Source organism: Triplophysa rosa, linkage group LG13, assembly GCF_024868665.1.
Source record: "Triplophysa rosa linkage group LG13, Trosa_1v2, whole genome shotgun sequence".
NCBI lineage: Eukaryota > Metazoa > Chordata > Actinopteri > Cypriniformes > Nemacheilidae > Triplophysa > Triplophysa rosa.
Genome location: NC_079902.1, coordinates 12,543,421 through 12,568,410, shown reverse-complemented (window position 1 = coordinate 12,568,410; position 24,990 = coordinate 12,543,421). Strand labels below are relative to the sequence as shown.

The window sequence follows — 24,990 nt, the reverse complement described above, 5'->3', positions numbered from 1 at the left end:
CTGAAAGGGTTGGGCATGGAGGTCTAATAGCATTGTTTAAACACAATATTCATCACCTTCTGGTAGTTAAAACCTCATTTACCCCGAAGAAAGTATGTGTTGATAACGCTAGTTTTTGTTTTAACAGGGGAGGTTATTGTTGAGCTGAAGGAAAGAACTCAAGCTGCGTACACAGACTTGGTTGAAGTCTCTCATTGTGTGCACTGCACTAGATGCAAAAATAAGATGTCTTAAAAGCTCACTCCTCTCTGCGCTCAGTTTCCAGCAATTGTTTCTGCTCAAGTCTTATCTAGGCACCGCGCTGGCCTGAGGGAAATGCGAGCAGCTCAGAGGGCTTGATTGCAAAGGAGAGAGAAATAACAAACATGATCCCTGTGACATGTGCTCGGAGAGATGCACACAAGGTTTCCTAAAGTCTTCTACATACATAATATCTAGACAATTATATACAGGCTTATTTATACATTTGTGCCAGATTTAAAAATGGATCACAATCACAATTTCACCTTTCAGTTCTATTTGGTGCAATCTTAAGTAAATCAGTTGGTATTCAGAATTTCTTGGCTATAGATTGAGTGTCATCAAAATTGAAATGTATAGAACAATATATAAATGGACTGTAGAATAACAATAACTGCAAATAGGCCTATACTGTTATGACTTTGCTACACTGTTGTTAGTGACCCTAATAATAACTTCAAATATCGTTGCTGTCCAACCTTGTATGACTGTTTTTCAGCTGTTTTGGAAAAACCATTGTACTTTTTAAAGGATTAAATACTGTGTTGTCAAAATTGACAAGCACTTTTGAATACCTTTTATTGGTTAGATATTTACTAAACCCAGTGATAAACATAAAGGGTGACTAAAAATAATGATTTGTGGCAAAAAATTAAAATCACGAAATATGGAGATGCAAGGTTTCAGAAGGACATCAGCGATATAATAATCTGTGCAATTGAATAAACATCATATCCTCTACAATTGAAATTATATTGAAGGAAGGACATAAATGGACAATGTTTGTCATACCATAGTGGGCAGCTTGACTCTATTAGTAGCATCAAAAAGACAGTTTGTTTAGCATCCACACACCATGGGGTGTTGTGGGTAAAAATAAAACGTTGTGGTTATTTATATTGATACAAAATAGCAGCCCATCCTGGTTTTGAAGTTAAAAATAAACTGTGTAAATGTTTTTCCAAGGTAGCTATTCCGACCGATTGGTTATCAGACCTGATGGGTATTTTGGGGACTAGTGTGGTTTGATAGAGTTTGGATTAAAACGGACTATAGGTTAATAGCCTTTATTATCTTTGCTAGTTAAATTACTCTGTAAAGTGCACGCGCATATTCAAAGACAGTTGGGTGACAAATTTACACATATTAATTAAATCGCGTTTTATTGAATCAGACAATAATGGTTGGGCAGACATCGACGTCTACAGTAAATTTCACCTGTGCTCATGCAAAGCGAAATATCTTAAAATCAGCGTTTTGAAAATCATGGATTTTGAGACGGGATAAATGCGCGTGCGGTGTGCTCTTAGTATCGCTGCAGGGTTACTATGGTGACGTTGCGTCCTTCCGTCCCTGCTTCACTCATATAAAGCCTTCGAGAGAGAAAAGAGCAGCATAAAGCCAAATGCAGCGGGATGGTGGGATGCTGCCTTGTTCACTATCATTCAATCTTTAGTTTAAAAACAAACTATCATTAGCTTTTTCTTACCATAAAACGCGTTTTTAGAGCGTTCTTTCACTCGTGAAGTTTCCTTCACTCAGTCGTAGGGAGGAAGAGAGTCGCACCTGCCCTTGGGACTCATCTGGATTTGTTTCATTCGTGTGTGTGCCGGGGCAGGACTGCACATCATGCGATACTTTTCCAGCCACTGAAAAACTTTAGGAGAGGTGTTTTTCGTCATTCAATTCAACTGGAAGTAGATACAAATAACTTAGTCAGAGAGTATTTGGACTACTGGCGCATCCACAAAACCAAACTATTTGCGGAATATCAAGCAGGAAAATGACTTATTTTAGAGCCTCAATAAAAAGCATCTTCACCTTTCAGGTGCTGCTTCATTTCTTCTCATCAAGTGGTAAGTTTACGTTTTTGCCACGTTTACAGGCGTTTATTAAAGTTAGGATGATATTCACCTTTTTTAATTAAAAAGTCATGAGAATTACTGAGCTGCATTGCCCGATATTGAGGCATTATTTAGAGGCATTAACAGCGATTTAGAGGTTTGATAACAGAAGGTTTTGATTATAGAAGATATATATATTTATTGAATGTAAGTTTTCTTTAAACTTTGTGTATTAATAATTTGACTGAAAGATTAACACGTCTGCGCAACTTTGCCCATGTACCGCAACCGCTCAGTTAGCGCGCAGGAGGTGATAGATCCCCACTGATTCCTAAAATTATTTAACTGACATTTGCTTATTTATGGACACCCTAGCTGTAGTCAGCTTGTAAATACAGCTACAGCTGTGTGCACTTGCTGTATTAGACCTCTAAAATGTTCAGCTATTCCAAAAGGAGGATATGGAGTTTGAAACATTAGGTGTATTTTCAATAACATCCAACACAGTTTATTGTGGATGTCTGATTCGGATTCCTTTCCAGTACACTTTGAGAAGAGAATATGTGTTTACATGTTCAGTTCAGTTCAGTTTCCTTTTACTGTGAAAGTAGGCTGTTGACACTTGGCTGCTTGGTGGCTGAATCTCCTCATAAATAATATGGATAGTAAAAGTTGTATGTCATTGTTCATTGTGTTGTGCAGTACAGACACAGGTCTTCTTCCTGCTGTCCAAACAAACAACACTGTGATCCAAACATAGGAAACACTGCTCCCCCAATGACTTTCTGGGTCTTCAGGCTTTGCCTGCAAGGTCTCCTAGTAGATTTCCTTCACTGTCCTGATGGCGAGCGTGGGAAAGATGCATGAAGGAAGCGGATGGAGAGGCAGGAGGCACCCTGGAATTGTTCTGGCCAGTAAAGGTCACGGAAACGTGACACGCTACCTGAGTAAAGACTCCTTCCCGAGACTTCTTGCGCTACTGCAAATATGTGCCGTTCACCCCACCTCAAGACAATGGTCGAGCGGAAGAGCATGCCGTTATATTTACTGTCAAGGGTGTATGGTTAAGCCATTAGTCATAAATACGGCATTTAGAAATGCTTTTGGAGGCGTCTGGTGGAGTGTATTGAGTTCAAGATGCCTGTATCATACATTTTTTAAATTTTGTTGAATTGGTTGAAATGATTAAGTTGAAGGGTAATCACCATGTCTTTTTTTTAACTACGGATCATTTAACCTTTAGAAGTTCAAATCCAATGGAAACTTATTTCACAAGAACTATGAGATGAGTCAAAGGCACTGGACACAGTCAGTTGATCTGTAATTTGGACATTTAGAGAAGTGAAACACATCTTGGTTGTTGCGGGCCTTTATTTGGTTATTAGTTATCTTAAAGAATAAAGAACGAGGGGGAATAAATGTCTGTTCTTATACTCAATAATACTACTTTGTAAAGAGAAAGTGATATAAGACATCTTGAAATAATTCAGATATCGCCCAGGGCAGTGTTTTGAAATGTTCCTGCATGGGCCATTTAAAGGTGAAAAATAGTCCAGGAATTTTACACATCTGAGATCCCTCTGCATTGCATTAGTTTCCAGTGCTCACCGAATACATGGCCCATGCCCAACTCTATACACTTGCTGCTTTAATGTCATAATATTACAGTAACGCAAGCTTTGATTTTTGGCTCAATTTTCTTGTTTGTACATTTTCAAAAGTGTACACTCAAGAAAGGTTGTGTTTCACATTTTCAACCACAGTTCTTTTTAGCCGATCATGTACTTATTTACAGGTCAGTGTCTATTTGATTTAACCTGCATAATATGAGCTTTTTTGGATTACATTTTATTTTCCAAACTCAGAAGGAATGGCAGTGCAGGAGTGGTGTAGGTTGGGAGGAATACAGTAGATAGGGGTCAGCCAAGTGCAATCCAAGCTCATGCGCACATGCTGGAGGTTCTTTCTTCCTGCTGTTCATTGTATTATATTATAATTCCAAGGGTTATATCCAGTCAAAATGCTCTGAGCTCCATCACTTATTGCAAGGGCTTATGAAATCTATTTATTGTAGGGAGACTCTTTATAGATCCTATATCATTCTCCACAGTTTTATATAAGCAGTAAAACATGACCAAAATGACCACTGAACAGATATTGTTTGTTTAACTTGTGAAGTTATTTCATTTTTCATTCAGGTTGTATTTGGAGGGTGGGGTAGAAATCCCCTAACACACAAAATCCAATCCAGGAATTAAAAAAATCTGCATTCTCAGTTGCTGTTGTCTTAACCTTGCAGCCTAGCAGGGAGCAGTGCTTGTAACAAAGGTACTTGCAATAAGAGAACACTTCAATGACTGAGAAGACAGGCAAAGTAGCAACTTTTTGGCCTATGGTCTTCAATTTTTTGAAAGGGTTTACGCTAGTAAATTTGTTTTACTGTTGTTTGTGTGACAGTCTGGACCAACAGACTAGCCAAATATCAAGAAAGATGCAGCACAAGGCAGAATAACCACTGTTGTCTGACTACAGGAGCAGGAGGATTAGGAAATGTGCTACCAGACTTGCAAATTATTTTAGTTTATTACACAGCTTGAGTACTTGATTCTGATTTGTTAATAAGACTGGACAGTTCCTTTCCTAAATAGAGACTGGTCAGTAGCTGTGCTTACTCTCCTTAAGCCTTTTACCTTTCACTGAGCCACTGTATCACACTGAGTCATCTCTATGCCCTACACGAAACAGGAATATATGGGAATATACTGGAAAATGTAATGCAATATATATAAATATATATAAATACTTATATTTTTCAATGTATGACAAATGGCAATTCATTATGTATTATTCAATATATTTTAATATTGTGATATAATAACAATATATATTCTATATATTTATATAAATATATATTAAATGATTAAATATATATTGACAGTTAATATATAGGAAAATATTCCTTTGCGTACAGGACAGCACCCATATAGCCGATCATTGTTTTTGTTTGTACAACATGTACATAGGCATACTGTATAAGTGTCAGTCTTGCCAGTTTAAATGTATTTTAAGGATTAAGTGCCCCACAAGGGTGCATTGTCTACTTTTGAGAAAGACAGGAAAGAAATAAAGAGAGATTGGTCGCTCACGGCCGTCGCTGCTGTTTTGATCCCGTGTCCATGGACATGCTTACTATTGTTTGCCTTTCCTAATTTTTCGTTTATCAAGAAGCCTTCATTGCAAAATTACAATAGCTATAGCAAGGTTTAATGATTAGCCATGAATGTCTATTGTCTATGCCTTAAAAAGATTCCTCCTGCCCTCTCCTCAGAGATGGCTTTACTGGTACCAGTCCATCACATGGTGAACGGGAAGCACAGGCAGTCTCGTACCAGCCACAGTGCAGGGAATTCCGCGTATTATGACCAAGCCTTACTGGGCAGTGACAGGATTTCCTGTAAAAGACAGCACACGAGTAAATCGAATGACATACAAAATAAAAGCTTTTCAGCATTCAAAAGAGATTAGTGACACATTATGATTGCTTAACTGTTGTTGGTCCTCACAAACGCTTGGCAGAATGATGCTGATGTTATTTATAGCATCTTAACAGTAAAATTTCCATGGAAAACACAACAATTTGGTTTGATTTAGTTGCTCTCCCACATGACAAAGCTCTTATTCAACATCTAGAAAGCCATAGCTTACTGTTTGGATGATTGTTGGGCTAAATATGAAACCAAAGTTATGACAGTGATATGTCTTTTAGTTGGTCCCTAAAGAGTCAGAGGCTAATTATGCAAAATATGACATCCCACGATGCACCAGCGCCGCATTTTTCATGCTTCCATGGTTGTCTTTAATTTTTAATAGGCTTTAATGGAAACCAGGTCCTAGGCCCCATGGAGCACCACAACAAGCCTCATTTTTGGCATTTTTCAGTCTCCGAACCGGTGGAACGCAGCACACAGCTGTCGGAGAAGGGGGTGAGGTGCCGTGCTGAGGTCAGCACTGGGCAGACATCAGGGACAGGTGGGGGGCTGTGGGAACACGTGGGTGTATGGGGACATAGACGAGGGCTTTATGAGAAAGTTCTCTTCTCATGTGGGCCGCCGAGGGCCCCCGCTGAACAAGGCAGCTGTGAAGACATCAGGCAGAGTTGTTGGCTTTTATAGGATGTGATTCTTCTCCCGTGATTGCATGCAGTCATACATCTGTGAACAGCTTTTTGAGGAAAAAGGAAGAAAAGATCCAAGCACAAGTGTATGTCAGTAGGAGTTCGTACTCAAACGTAAAGAGTAGTTGTCAGACTTAAACTTCTGTGTAAACACATTTCAAAGCAGAAGCCAGAACCAGATTTGCTCGGACGAATGGCTCTCATTCAGTAAAAGTACCTTCTTGTAACTCTGATGTACTGTAACGGTGTTTTAAAAACATCTTGCTTCAATTTTCAAATTTAGGATGAAACATATGTACCAAATATAACGTATGAACACTTCATGATGTATTGTGTTGATCTGAGGTTTGAGATGGCTCTGCAGAATGTTACTTGTCTTCTACACATTTGGTTTTGAGTAAATCTTTGTTGGTATGGCATTTTAAATCAAACTGCCAAAATATCTACAGAGCAATCTGATTATATTTGTAAAAAACAACTTCTAATTCAGTTACAGAATTTTTTTATATATTTTTGTTTCTTAAACTGATGGTTCACCCAAAAATGAAAATTCTGTCATCATTTACTCACCTCATGTCATTTGCGTTCCTGTATTACTTTCTTTCTTCTGCAGAACACAAAAGAACATATTTAGAAAAATGTTGGGAACAAACAACGGCGGTATCCATTGACTTTTGTCAGTGTACAGTTTTGTCAGACAGTTTTGTGTCTACAATAAAAGTGAATGGGTACCACCATTGTTCGGTTACCAACATTCTACAAAATATCTTCTTTTGTGTTCTGCAACAGAGAAAAAGTCATACAGGTTTGAAATGACAAGAGGGTGGGTAAATGATGATAGAATTTTTATTTCTTTGGTGATCACTTTAAGGGATGTTGGTGTTCTTTGCGTGGAAATCTCTGGCAACATCTGTTCAACTTAACTTACCTTAAAGTATAAAACAACAATGATGTGGTAACTGAGAGGGAGTTCATATTAAGTGGAGCACAGCTGGGTTTTTAAGAATTGTGGTGAAAAGAATCCAAAAAAGTACTGGTTTTGTGAGATGCTGATAATGACTTTATGAGTCAGAGAGCGTGATAATGTCAGTTCTTTATTAGTAAATGTAATCAACCTTCTGCATAGCAACACAAATACCCTGTTTCAATCCCAGAACACGAGCTGGTGGGGGAGTCAGTTCAAAAGAAGGAAATCTCTTATGAGACGACTGTCACCCGTTCTGAGCAGCCGAAGGAACGACAGCACTTCCTGTGCAGAGCGTGCACAGGACTCCCATCATCAGTTTCACCAGGCACCAGACCTTCACGAGTAACAATAGCACGCAGCTGAGATCTCAAGAGATCAGAGTTAAATGAAACTCTTCACTAGAGTATAAAATGTGGTTTTATGTAAAGCACAGAAAAAGATTGCACTGATGGATCTGACGGATGTTTGTGGCAGTTTGACTCATCTGGGTCCTTCTTGCTCTCTCTAGTTACGACCACACGTGCTGACAGAGGTGACCCCTCTGCTGGGGGTCACAGCTGCGCTTCTGGCCGCTGTCCTGTAATCTAGAACATGTACACACACTTGCACATGATCGTGCCGTTTCCACATCACTGCCAGCTTAAACCTGTCCAGCACTGGCTAGACTGAGCTGGAAAAGTTTGTTGCGGAACATTCTCAATCAGAATGTGTGAATCAGACTGGTTCTGGTTTTGGTCCGTCTGACCGCAGTTTAGCCCTGTGGTTGTATTATAGTTCTCTAGAGAAATTGTTACATTATGTGGAGTATTTTGGGTCTTGACAGAACGAAACTGAGAATGAGTTTCCCGTGAAGTTGTAATGCTTCATAGCAACTTGCTGTGCATCATGTCTGGTTAGGACACAGCGGTATGAAGGCTGTAGGTTTGACCGCATTGTATGTATGATGGATGTGCTAGCAATGTGTCTATGAAATACTGATGGATTGTTGTGTTGTATTCTGTTTTCTACAGGGCTGGTCGAAGGATTTCATCCGACTGATCCACAGCTGATTCCAGCTGGAGATACACATCTTCAGCATGTTGGTGGCTCCCTCACGCTCATCTGCAGGTACGTGTCCATTTGACCATTGTTCTGTCCGATGACGGACTGCATCTTAAGCAATGTTGAGATGTACTGTAGTCAACGCCCATCCTCAGATTTGTTTAAAGAATGATGAGAAATGTGATGGCTTTCAATAGTTTCTCCTAAATAACAAGGTTAAATGGAGAGCAAAATGAAACTTAAAGGTTTAAGTGATAGTTCAACCAAAAATGAAAATTCTATATGACTCTTTCTTCTGTGCAACACAAAAGAAGATATTTCAAGAAATCTCAGTGGTTTTGTCTCCATACAATGGAAGTCAAAGGGAGCCAGTGTTTGGTTACCATCAACATTCTTCAGAATATCTTCTTTTGTGTTCTGCAGTAGAAAAAAGTCCTTGACTTGATGGTGAGTAAATGTTGAAAGAATTTTCCATTTTTGGGTCAACTATCCATTCTGTTTCATGAGCTGTGAGAAAGCAACTTCTAGGCAACCAAGATTTCCTCAGATTCCTCTGAAAACAGCTTTCCTCTGGGATCTTGATCACGTCGGCACCCAATGCATCCTTGGTCTTTTTGGAAACATACACATTGGTTAAGCTTTGAGAGCGTATAGTGTATGATGTTGCAGTCACGCCAGGAATGCTTAACTAATATAACACTTCCCTACAAGGCCATGTGAGCAAAACGTTGATACTGTCTTTGGCTCTGGAAAAGATTTGAGCCTGAAGTCGCATGACCCATCAGTCTGAAGGCAGCAGCGGTGGTATGTGAGATATGTCTGATTCTCCGCTGGGATCCTTTTAATGTGCCCCTCTGACAAATAAACACTGTGTGAAACGTGTCGTTTGACCACATCGTCCAGTAAATACCTGTTCCCGTGTGAAAGCTGGACTTTTCAGATAACACAGGATTAACCAAACGCACTTCAAACATTTTAAAATAAACATGGCTGAATATCCTGGGAATATGGATGAGGAATCTATGACATGCTCAGTGTAAACAGTCTGTCATTCAGTACGAACTCTTGAAACTTTTAAGACAAGTGTGATCGAGAGCGACATGAGTTTGTTTTAATTTGGTCTTTCCTAGAAGAAACACTTCAACAAGACGGGGCAAAATCAGTGTAAAATTCTAAAGTTACACTTGCTATGTCGGCAGAAACTATTCCTGGCAGTATGATAAATCCTGAGCGAGCCAATGAAAAACATCTGCTGTTAATTTGATTTGATTACTTTTAGGATTATGTTTGTAATCTCACAATAAACTAAAAAGTGTGTTTATGTGTGGTCTAATTTTCCTGATTTTTGCTTTCAGGGTTTTTAATATATGTCATGAGTAGCAAAAAAAGCACAAAAGCTATTTGTGTACGTGTGTCACTGCACGTCCAACATGTGCTCAACATGTAACATGTGGCCAGGTTTGGCTCAGAAGCCCAAAACACTTTCCAGACTTTGAATAAGCAATATGTGTGTTTGCCTATGATGAATACGTGTGTTTGCCTATGTCTGAATTGTGGTTAATGCTTATTTATTTATTGTATTAGGGGATCGACCCAGCTGCACTGGAACTTGGCTTCCAAAAACGTGTCATCGGTACAGATCGAGTCATGTGAGGAGCGGATGCACAAACACTGCAGCAAGCTGGTCATACACAACCTGATGCACACTGACACTGGCTTCTACACCTGTAGTCACCGAAAGTCTAAAGAACATCAGGTGTCCACTTATGTTTATGTCAAAGGTAAGACGGTATGCATTGTCACAAGATTTTAGAATAGGCATAAAGTTAAGATGACTGCAAATGTGTTCATTGCTAGAAACACTATTAATAATAATATATTATGTTTAATAATAAAATAAATACAATGCTTGAAATACAATGGACCGATTTCTGGACTGAGCTGGTTTATGTCGATTTGGTGCTGGTTTGGCTGGTGAACCAGCATTGCCATGATGTTCATCATCAAAAGATGCTGTTCTACCAGCTACAGAAAGACAACGTTGTGTTATTAGGGAGGCTCACTGGTGATGCAGGAAATATTATAATTATAGTTTACATATTACGACTCATGGTTGGACAAATGGACAAACCCAACCGTTGGGTTTAACTTGTGCTGGGTTGTTTCAACCCATTTTGGAGTCAAAAATTGACATTTTCCATTTTAGTTTAAACCAATGGTTGGGTTCGTCCATATTTTACCCATCATTTCTTCAGAATCTACTTGTCCTTTCCGATTATAATGTCTTCCAAAACTCATTCTTCTCTTATGAGAGATTTTTCTTTCATTGGTGGTCAGTGGTCATTGTTTGGCATACAATAAAGAGCAATGAACAGCAAAGTCTGTTGCATAAAAGTTTTTGACGTCAAATAGACCGCTCCCCTCTGGATGGACCAGAGAATTCCAATACCATTTTGTTTTTAGTTAATTGCCAGAACAGTGGCCTGCAGTTACTAATAAGAAATCTGAGCTCACGCTCTGTGTAAAACAGAACCTGGAATAGCGCCAAAACCTTTTTAAAGACAAAAAAAGAAAAAATAATGATACGTTCCACCTCATTGAAACTACAACAGAGCCATAAAACTGCCAGCCGGGCAATGGAGATTGAACGAGAGGGTTTGAATCACAGGAAACTGTATCTGCATGACAGAACTTTGCTGTCTGAGGGAGACAGACAACAATGAAAAAAAGAATTCATTATAAAATAGTTTACCCTAAACTGTCCTGTCCTTATGTACTTAAAGCGACAGTTCACCCAATAATAACAATTCTGTTATCATTTACCCTCAAGCATTCTTCCAAATATCTTTCTCTGTGTCCATCAGAACATTGAATTTTACAGATTTGGAACAACTCGAGGATGAGTAAATGACAAAATTGTAATTTTTGGGCGAACTGTTCCTTAAATCCTTATACTGTAATTTTTCATTCCCGTAGGAGGAATCTATATTTCTCTACTTTCCAAACAACAAAAGATCATAGTGACCATGTCTGTCGAGCAGATTTATAAACAAATCATTCTGTTCTCGCAGTAATTACAATTATTGACTAATAGTGGTCTGTTTCTCACACAAACCCATTGTGTGGCTTCAGAAGACTCGGATAATATTCTACATGCTTTGTATGAACTGTTATTATGTCCTGTGTATAAATTCCTGTCACATGATAGAAGCACATGCAGATTTAGAGGGACTTGCATCTTTGGGTGAAAAGTTCATGTAAACCGCATGTCTTTAGACATGGAAATGTTGCTTGATTGTACTGGAAGCCTGGTTGGTGATTATTTCCTGTTTGGGCTCCCATTGCTTGCAGTCTTCCTGTTCCTTATGACAACTGTTAAAGCATTTAACCACTTAAACTAATTTAGCAGTGTAGCATTTCATGAATGTCCCGCTTTCTGCATTGCCTTTAATTGTCTTAACAGCTTACTTTAGTCATGAACTTGACAGCAAAGCTCACCAAGCCTTTGGCTCAATTACTGTTTTTTTAAGTGGGAAGCAGCTAACTATAGCCAGTTTTGTGCCAGTTTTGTACCTGATAGTCCCCTGGCCCCTGGTTCAGTGATTTCACTGTTGATGCTAGATATGTTTGTTAAAGATACGTATTTTATTACACTAATACTGTTAGCGCGTAAGGTTTTGTTTGTTTTATCACGCCAATCTCACAGCGTACAGTAACAGCTCCTGCGGCCAAGCTGTTTCTGTTACTTTAACCAGCAGCTTGTGCGGCAGTTTGCTGTTTAAAGAGTAAAATGATCAGTGTTTGTCTGGAAGTCTGCCTGAAGTCTCATAAAGAATCAAATATTAAATAATATTTGTTGTGATTGATTCAATAGTAAAAAAAAACGTGTTACTTTTTTATTGTTTAATTATTTATTGTTATCATTATAATTATTTTGTGTTTACTGTATTGCTTGGTTGACATTTTCAATCACAGATCACAATCACCCGTTTGTGGAAGCGTACAGTGGCTCGGCGCTCGCAATCTCTGTGTATCGGCATGAAAAGTTTTTTGTGGTCCCCTGCAGAACAACATGGCCAAACCAACATGTCACCCTTGAGACTGTGAGTACTGTAATATCAGTGACGCCTTTTTTAAAATATATATATATATATATATACATGGAATGCATGGTCACGTGTGGTTGAGAATAACGTTTTACATACTTTCTGTGCCTCTAAGGTCTTGTTGACATGACAAATGGAGGATATGTTTAGCATGTTCGGAAAATGAAAAATACTTTGGGCCATGGGCGTTTCTGAGTTTCTCACACCCATTAAAGGTTTAAGAATGTGGATATAGATAGAGACAGTGCGGCATAAGCTCAGGGAAGCTTGAGGAGGCCTAAGGAGTCGCTCTGTCTGCTTCCTCTACGGACAGGATATACTTTGGTTTTAACCTCTGAATAGAATCCAAAGCTATAAATAAAACACCTTTACGCATCATGTCCAAGAAGTACAGGTTGTAGAAAAACTGGCCACCGATAAGCACAAAAAGATTAGTATAGTCGAGTTACTGTAAGTGTACTTGGTGACCTCAGATCTCATTTCAGTTATAAAAGCGTCTAGCTTACAGTTTTAAACCCAGACCACTTGAATTTTGTATTACTTATAAAGTTATTTGTTTTCTTCTTGAAAGATCAGTTCACTTTAAAGTTGACACAAACCAGTTAAACTCATCTTATGAACTGCTCATGGTCATAGTGAAAACAGTAGATGTTATTTCCTCAATACTGCACTGGTATACCTTTGATATTTTTCACAAGGTCACTGGACATGTAGTAGATCTAAAGTCATTTCTCACAGTTCTTTGCTATGAATATACACTTCTCTAAACCAGATGGCACAGATAGTTGTGTGACCTTCCTGCTATTGGAAGATCTGTGGCGTTCGTCCATCCTGTATCCTTCCTTCCCTTCTTTTCTAGCAGAGCACTTGGCCTCAGAACAAACAAAAGAACTAAGATGTATATGACTCAACTTTGAGCCAATTATATGATATAGTCCGCCAATTTTAACTCAATACTTCATGGCCTACTAATGATGGACTGTTAAATTATTTTGTTTCTAATAATTTGTCGTGAAAGAGAGAAATGTTACTATTATTGTTCTTTCTCTTCTCTTGTCAATTCAGATGAATCCCATGGCAGTCTACACAAAAAGCAAAGTGGAGTGGGACCCAAAAACAGGTTTCAAGATCCCATTGGGTCCTTATGACAACTACCAGCTCTTTACGTGTGTCACCAGTGTGGACAACAGGCAGTTTTCATCAAACTACATCCTGTCAAGAATAAGTGAGTCTTTTCTGTTGCTAAAAGGCAAAACTAAAAGGTGTCTACTGAACAGTGGGAACAAAAGCCGAGTTACGCAATTCATTTATTAAAATATGTCATTGAAAGTTTTGCCAGTTTGTAAAATTTTCATCAATTTATCTTTTCTTGTTTATCTGTGCTTAGCTTCGGAACTAAAGAACGTCCGCCTCGAACCAGAACGTCCAAAAGTTCTGGTCGGTGATACCCTTGTCCTCAACTGCTCTGGAGAGACCACCTACAATGGCAGAATACATTTTGAGTGGCAATTCAACAAAGGCCCGGTGAGTTATGGTGCCCTGGCTCAGTTTGATCTAAAAGCAATTATATGCTCAGGCTATATATTTGGTTCCCCCATTTAAAAAGCCGTTTTAGACCAACATGTTTCCATACTATTATGCTGGTGGTCTAGTTGGTGTTTCGCCATCAAACATTGGTGGTCTGTGTGATGAATTTCGGTGCCCGATTTAGGTTGCTGGTATATACTGTGAACTTCCTGTTTGTGTTTTAGTTCAATCGCACTCTTCATACGAAGGGGACAAGACAACCACCTGGTGAAATAATCATTATGACCAAAGCGATAATCATACCTAATGTGACCATGGAGGACAAGGGCACTTATGTGTGCATGGCAACGATTGAGGACAAAAGGATGCAGGCTGTGTCTAAGGTCACAGTATACGGTGAGGATGTGACCACTGCTTAGATTCAATCTTACTGTTGTACAGCATGAGTGTGTTGTTCACTGGACTCTGTTTGTCCCTACAGAGCATCCGTTCCTTAATGTGACCCATAATAGACGCAAATTCATCACTGTTGTGGAAGGTAGAAAGGTGCATTTTGAACCACGGGTTAATGCCTTGCCTGCACCAGACAGAGTGACATGGTAAATGAATATGTTTATTCTTATATTTTTCTTTGACTCCAAAATTAAAAATGTATATTAGAGATAAGGAAGATGGGGGGCATGATGGTGAACTAATGAAGGAATAGTTTACACAAGATTATCAAAGCGTGTGATTATTCTCTGACTTTTATGTTGTTCCATACCTACATGCTGTTATTGTTTTTTCAACACAAAATATGACATTTTAAAAATGCTATTAGGGTACTCCACAAGACTTGGTTTTTGAAACCCTTAACAATTTGACTTGCCTGAATAGGTTTTAGTGTCCTTATTTATTTATTTTTGCTGTGTACAGGTATAAAGATGGAGTTGCCATTTCTGAGAATTCCACGTGCTATGAGACTTCAGGCTACCAACTCATCATTAAAGAAGTGATGCAGAAGGATGCTGGGATCTTCACTATCTCACTCTCAAACCAAGAGAAGGGACTTCATAGAAACCTTAGCTACAAGCTAGAAGTCAGAGGTACATCAAATGCAGTCTGAAGCCCATTGCACATTGAGTCCGAAATTTTCGTCGGAAATTTCCGCACGTTAAAAAATAAATACGACCTTACGTTGTGTCAATCACATTTACACACGGCCTCCGATGTTTTCGTCCGTCATACAAAAATTCGGACCGGGTTCGATTTTCTGCGTTTTTCGCATCCGTAGGAATCGTTTTCAAAGGTGTTTAGGCTATTGTCCCTAATGTAAAACTCGTCCGATGCCACAGTTTGGTGCGAGTGTGTGCGCGCGCGCTGCGGCGTGTGTGTGTGTGTGTGTCCACACCTTAGACATACTGCCAGTCTCTGTTCAGGATCAATTGGTTCATGGAAATTGGTGGTCTTCTTTTTAATATGTGGCTTCAGTATCGCTAGCAAAGCATCAAACTGAGCAACTGACATCCTGAAGTAAATTTTAAATCGGTCAGGATAATCCCGCAGTTCCATGATAAGGAGGTGGAACTCTCCTTCCTCGTTACGCAACCTCAGGACTGGATGGACCCAATATTTCCTCTTTATTTTTCTCTTTTTAAGAAGAGAGAGGACAACAAAATCGTCATCACTGCTTGAAGACTCCATTTTGTATTTTTGTATTATATTATAAACTGCACATCTGCTGTTAAGTCTTGAGGGGACAGTTCACCCCAAAAATGAAAACTCTGTCACCATTTACTCACTCTTAAATTGTTCCAAACATGTGTAAAATTCTTTGTAGGAATAAGTATTGTATATATTTTTTGTTCTGTTCAACGCAAAAGATGATATTTTGAAGAATTTAGAAAAGTTCTGGGGCACCTATGATTACCATAGTAATTTTTTTTTCTATGGTAGTGAATGATGTCCCAGTACTGAAAATCGCTAACATTCTTCCAAATATCTTCCTTTGTGTTCAACAGAACAAAATAATTGATACAGGTTTGGAACAACTTAAGGGTAAGTAAATGATGACAGAATTTTCATTTTTGGGTGAACTATCCCTTTAACTACTAAAATGACACTGATAGTATACAATGAGCTTTATTTGAGGTAATATTTTCTTTAGCTATTCTTTTCTTCTTTTCTTTGGCTTCGGTTACATTCAAAAAAGTAAATTAGGGTCAATAAAATGTACATTTTATTTGCAAAGAAAGGGATATGCTTGTCTTTGGCAAGAGTTCTCACATGCTGTCAGGTCTGAGATTTTAGTAACACGCTGGCCAGATTTTCTGTACATTTTCTTGAAACACTTCCACACATATCTTACAATTGTGAGTACCTTCTGGTCTGATATAAAATTCCCAGTGCTAATCTGCCCTCAACCTGAACTGTACAACATGACATCATTACCGACCCACAGCACAACCAAAAGGTCAAAAACAACAGAAACAGAACTCAGAGATTTCTGGATGCAATTAAAGAACTTCTTAAGGCTTCATTCATCAAATATCCGCTACATGCTAAATCCTCAAACATGCTGTTTTTATCACGTGTGACGTACACACATGCACTTCAGTGAAGCCTATAAAGGCAATGTTGTCTTCACTTTACTCTCTTTCTATCTTTCTGAATTTCTCATAAGCATAAATATTCATTTTTAAAGTAATGACGTGCAAGTTTTTTAACGTTAGCCAGTGATCTGCTATGATCTGTAATCTTTTCTGGTAGTGATTGTTGGAAAACATTGACATGCTTTATGTTTGTATCCAAACAGTGAAGCCAAAGATCTCTGAAGAGGAAGTTGCTCCAGTTGGGCCTCAAACTTACAGATATGGCCAGAGCCACAAGCTCACCTGCACTGTGTTTGGAATTCCAATGCCAAACATTACCTGGTTTTGGCAGCCGTGTGACCCCAACTCTGACCTTACAGAGTAAGTCAACAATGTTAAAAGTTACACGAGTTATTTAATCGATATTTGTTACGGTCTTGATTCGAATTTGACTCGAATCAGCAACATGGTCTGCAAATAAGTCAAGATGAAACATACACAACGCTTAAAAACGAGAAATATTGTGTCAGTTATTCTTTTAATTCAGCAATCCGTTCTGTTTGCCACTAAATAAATCCTTCACTAGTCTCCTGTATAGCAGATTTCTTTGCATGTTGTATTAACATCCATGATGAATGCTGGCTTCTTCCCTCAGCTCTCGTTATTCAAATGAACTGCATCCGTTTCCTTGACATCAGTCCAAAATAAAGTATGCTTTTTGATGAAAAATAGCCCCAGAGCTGCATTTTGCAGTCGGTTGCTCTGTAAATGTGAGGACGATTTATTGGTCTCGTTCCCCAAGTTTGCATTGTGTTGAAAGCAAGAGCGTCCCAGTGTAAATGCCAGCCTCTTACTGAACCTTTATGAACGCAACGATGTCTCCGAAGCTTAGCTGGTGTGACATGACGAGAGATCCTCGTAATTGTGAGTAATTATTTGTCAACGAGTGCTGCGTGCCAAATTTGCAGCAGAAACGCTTTGGGCAATGGACCGCAGTGCCAAAATACCACTTTAACTCTAATTAAAAATGGCAGTAAGCACAACAGATTTGAATGTACAGGTAGATGGTGAGAGCACTGGATTTTCAACAGCTAATGAGGAGGGGGTGTTAAAGGAGGGTTGTGCCCTAGTTGGAACATTCTTGCTTTATTTTAGTGAATCAAAAGGAATATGTTGTTTTAGTAAATTTGACTATTAATGGAGTATAAAGTGTTGGTAAGTGTGCCGTCACTGCATAAAGATAAGACAAATTATCTAAAGAACTTATAAATGGGTGTGGGTTTTTTGGGGGGAAATGGCATTCAAGTCTACATTTCAAAAATCTGAGAGAGCTTCACGCTGGACATATTTTATGAAGTGTAAAATCATCCATTTTTTTTGATTGAAAGTGTTATAAATTGTAAGGGATATGATGAAGAGATTTGTGCTCATGAAGGTGAGCTCTCAGTGGTCGTCTTAATCAAGGGGTTGTGAGAAGTTATCAGTTGTCCGGTTGACCATGAAGGTCTGGGATCAGTCTTATCTCAGCCGGCCAGAGAGTGGGGGTGTTTCCTTTAAATGGTGATGCATGCATGATTCAGTCCTTCCTGTCATGCTGCTGTTTCCTCTCTGACCTCGACGCTCATTAATCCGATTGTTCCTCCTCCCAAAGTGATGCAAAACAGGTCTTCACTCTCCTGTTGCTTTAAGGCATGAAACACATGACTTACTGTAGTACATGGTGCTTTATGCAGAAAAACAGACATTCATCAAGGTCCACCAACTTATGGTCAGTGACGAAAGACAAACATATCTGAAAGACATTGGCTGAACACAGTTTCCTATTATTTTTAAAGGGAAGAGCAATTTTCAGCTTCTCACTGAAAGTCGAGCACCTTCACTTAAACTCCACTGCGGTTCGCCTTGGTATTTCCTTGTGTACATCCTGCTTTGATGTTCAGAAGCAAACACTTCCTCTCTGAACGCCAGAGCAATGTGTGATTTAAACAACTTTTTACAACTATGTGATTTATCTTATTCTGTTTTTATGGCATTTAATAGGTGCAAAGTTTATACAGGGCCATTACCTGTTGAAGACGGCACTGAATCGCATACCATGTTCCCTTATAATCATATTAAGGATATCAACAGCAAGTATGGAGTGCTAAAGAGTAAAAACAAGGTATGGGGATTTTTGCCATTTTCTGTAAGAGGTTTATGGGTGTTTCTATAAAAAATTGAATAATTACATCAAATCTTAATATACATTGGTATTTATTTTATTTAGATATTTAAAAGTCAAACTCTAATCATAGTTTTTTAAAATAATGTTCACATTGCTAGAAGTTGCCTTTGTTTTGACTGCATGCACTATCGTTTTGCAAGTGATGAAGTCTTTTTTTGACAGTCTCATTTGGGGCATTTTGGTGTGCATGGTCCAAAAAACGACGTTTTGAAGTTGCTCAAAAATCTGACTAAACTGTGACCTATAGAAAAGTGCTGATTTGGTATGAAAGGAAAGTGAAGAATCAAAATCTGCATGCATGTGCGTTCCATTTGAACACTTGATGTCTGTTGAAAACTTGCCAGTTTTTCTTCCATAAAACATTAAAAAAACCATCTTAATAAACCCAAAATATTTTGGTCTCCAAACAGCGTCTGTCACTGTAGTCTTTTTGCCTAAAGCTCCAATATATCTGTGAGAAATGTAATTGCACATGAAACCAATAGATATACAGTCTCATTTGCAGTCTCACGCCTCAGTCACCTTCAGTAGAGAACAGAGGCCAGTAAACACAGGGCAGCTGCTGCTTTGAATGAATGAATGGTGCCGGAGGACTGAGTTTAGATTGTTATATATCAGTCCATCTGAGCACACTAAAGCCCTCATAAACAGAACTTTCTCTCAGGCCTGTTCATGCACTGAATGTTGAGCGTATCAAGCCTGTTTTCAAACACATGACATGACTTCAAATGCTACATATGTGGAATATTGATTGTGCTGCCTCATAAGTGTTGTCATCACTTAAAAATGTGTATTGAGACCCCAGAGAACTATGGGAACATGGCAGAGTTCACAAAGTAGTTCGACTGCAACACCACAGGGATCAATCTAGACCGACATCACACCGGAGTTGTTGTTTTTTTATCAAAGCTACTGTGTCTTTTACTCTCTGTCATAGGGAAATGATAATTCACCCACTTGTGCCGTTGGTAGTTATTTGTTGTACATTGGATAATATAGGCAAACGTCCCAGGAGGCATTGTTACCAAAACCATTGACGCAAAACTTAATGAAGGCCAGGTTTTCATACTGTATGTGGCATTCCTGTACAATTGCTCTTTAATGTGACCATACTTAATTCTGTTGTAACATTCTGGGTCAAAGGTAACCACACGTTCAACTGTAATATGAATAATGCCGGCAAATGCAAACCATCAGGTATAAGCATTGGTGGAAAGACAGAGATTCACTACAGGTTTTTATATATTTATATAGTTTTAAACCATAGATGTAGAAAATCCATATATATTTATGTATAACATTCAAAGTCATGTCAGCTATTCCATTTCCAATTTTTTTCTTAATGTGTAATATGTGTACATTTTAAGGTAGCTTTATTTATGGGTTGTTGGGAGTAGAAAGATGATGCTTTGCAGGGTAAATGTCTTCCCAGCGGTCAATGATAACAAGCCCCCATTTAAAAGGGTGGGATTTGTTCTTGAATTCCTTTCTGTCACCCCGTATAAATTTCCCAGCCTGGTGAATCCAGCACAGACTGGTTAGAGCTCATCTCAAACCGTGCCTATAACCACAAAGTAAAAAACACTGAGGTTTGGGAAGGTCACACATATCTTTTGGCATATGTCACTGAGAAACCTATTGAGTTATGAAACTCAGCTAGCTTTTATCCAAACGCCATATGTAGCATTTTATTAAGTTTGATGGAAGTTTCTCATTCTGAGGTGAAGTTTATTCTAAATGTAGAGAAATTTAACATACTTATAATTTTATTCCTGATTCGAAACATTTTCACTCAAGCTTGCATACTAATTTGTGAACAAATGTGTGTGTATGTGTGGTTAGGGAACAAGACCTAATGTGTTAATTTCCTGAACTCTTGTTTTCTAACATAAATGCGCTTTGTTCACTTCTGTAGACTATTAGCACTCTGGTTGTGAAAGCAGCGAATGTGTCCGGAGTCTACTCCTGTACAGCGAGAAATGAACTTGGGAATCGGACTATGAGAATTCCTTTTTATGTGGATGGTGAGTGGATCCAGTAAATGTGCAGTGTGGTTGAGTCAAACATTTACAATCTCAAAAAAAATATTTTAATCTTGTGTTTATTATAGGCCAAATTAAAATGTGATCTCTTCATATGTCATAAGTTCCTCCATGCACAAGCTGAAATTACGCAATAAAGAAAACATGTGGTAGCTGGTGGGTGTTTAGAGTACTTAAAGGGATATTCTGTCATTTTTAACTCACCCTCTTTTCATTTCAAACCTTTATGACTTTTTTTCCTCCGCAGAACTCAAAAGAAGGTATTTTGAAGAATGTTGTTATCTGGCTATTGGTTTTGTGTCCATACAGTTGAAGTGAATGGGGCCAGTGCTGTTCGGTTACCAACTTTCTTCAAAATATTTTCTTTTGTGTTCTGCGGAAGAAAGTCATAAAGGTTTGAAATGACGAGAGGGTGAGTAAATGATGACAAAATTTTCGTTTTTGGGTAAACTATCACTTTAAATCTTTCTGCTAAAGGTTAGAGGAAGCTAAATTTAACCCATAATAACCTACTCATCTAAATTATGAGCTCTAAATGGAAATAGTGGCTGTCCAGAGTAAAATCTGAAATTCAAAACCCTTCCCCTGAATTACGTAATGACGAGCATGCCTGCCGTCAGAGCGTTCAAACGTTGATGAGCGAACAAAGATACGCCAGAATGAACAGCAGCTGAGACAGATGGAACGTGAAATATAAATGCTATAAAAATTGTTCTGGCTACATGCCACTTGACATCCACCGTTTTATCTTCTGGCTCTCAAGTCAGAACAAAGCAGAAAGCCCAGGAGAATGTGCTGTGCAATGCAAGAGGTGATGATGACTTTGTGCGCTCGCTGGAATGCCGCTCATGGATGAAATAGTAATAACAGCTGTCTTCTCTGGTGGGACAGATATTGCTGTGAATAAACAAGTGTTTCTTGGGACCCCTGGGGGCCTGGCCTCAACGTGGCTCTTATTGTAGATCTTCAGGTCAGCCATCGATGTCGCCTTTCGCCAACAACGTGCTTCCAATTAGGAGTGATGAAACAGGAAATAACTGCAAATCCGACATTCCTGGCATGGCAATGTGCAGCTTTGTGTTTGTAGTACGGGCCAGAGCGGGACAACCTCTTTCAACAGCACATCTACGGCGCAGCTTTAGGACCTTTATGAGGCATATGTTTTGCGAGTTAGTCACGCTTTGTCCAACTTAGAATGCAGAGCACGTATGGAGAGCACGCAATGAACGCGCCGTGCGTTGACATACGTGTTCGGTGAATTGATGTTTTCTCATTCAAGCTTGTAATGTCTTGTTTTCTTTTGTCCTCGTCAGATCACTCAAAACCTTTCGAGATTGAACCCTCAACTGCCGTTGCAGGAGATGATATAACGCTGACCTGCAGGGGCACCAGATTTCTGTTTGATAGGTTGAATTGGTATGATCCGCTGGGTGGCAGGGTACCCAGTAGCGAGACCATTCTTCGGATCGAACCTTACACTGTGTCTTTGTCAATCAAGCTGCCCAACGTTTCCAGAAACCACACACTGGGATATGAATGCCAAGCTTTTAATATCAACTCTAATAAAGTGGTCAATACAACATCTGTTTTAACTATTGATGGTGAGTTTTACCTATCAAGAGATTTTCGTACTGTAAACAGCAACATACATTACATGACACATTATGTGAGACGCATATGTTACAGATCAGTATGAAACAGATGTTTCTGGTGCATTCTCAGAAAATATTAAAGTCATATTTCATCCCAAAAAAATGATATTACTTAAAGATAATGATTGAAATGATGCATTGTGGTGATTTTTCCCCAAATTGCCATTAATGTAGTACGGTAAACATACATTCCTTTACTTTTCATTGCTTGTACTATGTACAAAGGTACTTTTTAGCATTTTAGCTATTATCGTTGTAAATATGACTTGGATATTTTTCATCACCAGTGAGTTTTACATTGGTACATGATATGAGGCTTATGTTGCTACATACATGTATATTTAACAAAATATCTCAAAATGATACACTGTTGTAATCTGACAGAGAGGCAGGTTCCCTGGCTCATGCAGAATCTGACCAATCAGGACGTGAACAGCAGCAGCACCTTGACGCTGGCTTGCTTGGCTTATGGTGTGCCAACACCTTTTATCACATGGTACAAAGACAAGACTCCTGTCATGACAGGACCAGGTGAGGAGCCATTGGACATCTAAATAATGTAAACTAAATAGTAATCTGTTGTTCTCACAGATTGAATACATCCTTGACAATGAGACTATAAAATGTAAAATATTTGATAACTGCTTTGAGTAATGTTAAATAATGCTTTAAAATTCTTAGATAATAGTAAATGTAAAAATATATCCTGCAATACTTTCAATAGTATGGTAAACATTTTTTCCTCAGTGTTTATGTATTTCTGAGGTAAATACAAGAAATGATGTTGCGTGGGCCTTGTATATTTTTTTACTGGGTATTAACGTCAGCTGATAATAAAAGTAATTTTAAGGGCAAAATTATTACATTTTGCAATTACGTTTTGATGAAAAAAGATCATAAAGGCTGACATACTGTGACGTTGAGAATCGCATGATAAAAACTGTAATATGTATAGGCCTATTTGGATTTCATGCTTACTATAGGCTTACTATCTGCAGTTTGGCTCATCCAGTCAAAACTGAAACAATCTGTTTTCATATCTTAGATATATAAATCTGTTTAAATATATTGGTATATTTATTTGATTTATCTTCGTATGTTTTCAGGGATCACTCTTAAAGTCAATGGCACTCTGACCATTGAGAGGGTGAAAAAAGACGATGAGGGCATGTATGAATGTCATGCCAGCAATGCTGAAGGTGTAGCAATAACCAGTGCTGTCATTACGGTAGTGGGTAAGTACTGATATCTTCATCTGCTTCCTCTAATTTAATCATCACTTATATATTGTAGAACATACTTTGTATCATTGACAAAATTGGAATAATAAACAGACAAATTATCCAGTTAAAGACTTCAGAATCTCAGCAGCTCTGCTTATAAAATTTCCACACATTGACCTAAAAGGGTCATATCGCTTTTTAGGTAATACATTGAATGACTATTCAATGAGAAAGTCTGTTCAAAGCTACCAGACATACCATTCAAATTCCAGACCCCCTTTTATGATAGAGGCCTGGGAGTTGAAGTCAGGGTCCGCTCACGAGGGAGTTGACCTCCTCACAGTCTTTGGAGAGGTTCATTAATGATCGGCGGGACATCTCTTTAAGAAGGCACGGAGGGGGGGGGGTATGTGGGGGGGGTTTGGATCCTTAGGGGAAGTTATGGTCAGCTAACATGCTCTTATTGGTCCTTTCCAAAAATAAAAATCCTTTAGTGAATAAAGCACCCCCCCAAACACATACATCCTTAGGGGAAGTTATGGTCAGCTAACATGCTCTTATTGGTCCTTTCCAAAAATAAAAATCCTTTAGTGAATAAAGCACCCCCCCAAACTCATACATCTCTATAGTCCAGTTCTGTTCTCTTACTCTGGCCTCTTATCATGCAAGACGTTCTGCATAACCCAAGCAAAAACACGCCCATTTAAGAAAACAGAATGTGCATTCCTTATCCTTCCCCTTTTGGAAATTAAAATTCCTTGTTCTGTATGTAGTATGTATACAGTTATGGAAGCAGTCATTACACGAGTACATGATAAATGAAGCCGATTGAACCAGACCCCTATCCAAATATACAAAGCAGCGTGCTCTCGTGTAATATGTACACAGTTTGTCAGTGTAAATGAGAAATGAACCCCACTCTTAAAATATCAAACTGGGTTAGATGTCTCAAAACCAGAACAAGCACATACATTTACTTACAGTACAGATGCAAAAATAAACATTGCTAAACAATTTACATGATGCACAGCTGATGGTTTAGCTTATAATAAAAGGTTTGGTATGGTAAGGTTTGCATGGTAAGACTTGGTACACATGTACAGATATTAGTAAAAACAATATCATAATTATATGTACAAATAACATGTGTAGCGTGTGTATTTGTGGTGAATATTGTACACATGTATGTACACACAGGAGAAGAGGGTAAACCAAATATTGAGGTGATCATCTTGGTCTGCACCGGGGCAGCTGCAACATTTCTGTGGATCATGCTCATTCTGTTTATCCGTAAATTAAGAAAGGTAAGTTAACTCTTACTATACTTCCAGCTGGACTGGACTCATGTGTACTCATAGATGTAGACTCCAGTAACCTTTA

The 24,990-nt window shown here is 38.6% G+C and overlaps 1 protein-coding gene across 1 annotated transcript in view; it reads left to right on the top strand.

The window, feature by feature from the left end:
- The first annotated feature begins 1,654 nt into the window (after window positions 1-1,654).
- Window positions 1,655-24,990, top strand: part of kdrl (kinase insert domain receptor like) — a 44,699-nt gene continuing 21,363 nt past the window's right edge. The window contains exons 1-16 of the mRNA XM_057349851.1: window positions 1,655-2,096; window positions 8,236-8,332; window positions 9,851-10,047; window positions 12,242-12,369; window positions 13,438-13,597; window positions 13,760-13,896; window positions 14,124-14,295; window positions 14,381-14,498; window positions 14,815-14,984; window positions 16,694-16,850; window positions 18,510-18,630; window positions 20,609-20,717; window positions 22,049-22,336; window positions 22,772-22,918; window positions 23,494-23,622; window positions 24,808-24,914. Coding sequence (XP_057205834.1) covers window positions 2,024-2,096; window positions 8,236-8,332; window positions 9,851-10,047; window positions 12,242-12,369; window positions 13,438-13,597; window positions 13,760-13,896; window positions 14,124-14,295; window positions 14,381-14,498; window positions 14,815-14,984; window positions 16,694-16,850; window positions 18,510-18,630; window positions 20,609-20,717; window positions 22,049-22,336; window positions 22,772-22,918; window positions 23,494-23,622; window positions 24,808-24,914 — 2,310 coding nt within the window. The 5' untranslated portion in view covers window positions 1,655-2,023. The remainder of the gene's footprint in view (window positions 2,097-8,235; window positions 8,333-9,850; window positions 10,048-12,241; window positions 12,370-13,437; window positions 13,598-13,759; window positions 13,897-14,123; window positions 14,296-14,380; window positions 14,499-14,814; window positions 14,985-16,693; window positions 16,851-18,509; window positions 18,631-20,608; window positions 20,718-22,048; window positions 22,337-22,771; window positions 22,919-23,493; window positions 23,623-24,807; window positions 24,915-24,990) is intronic.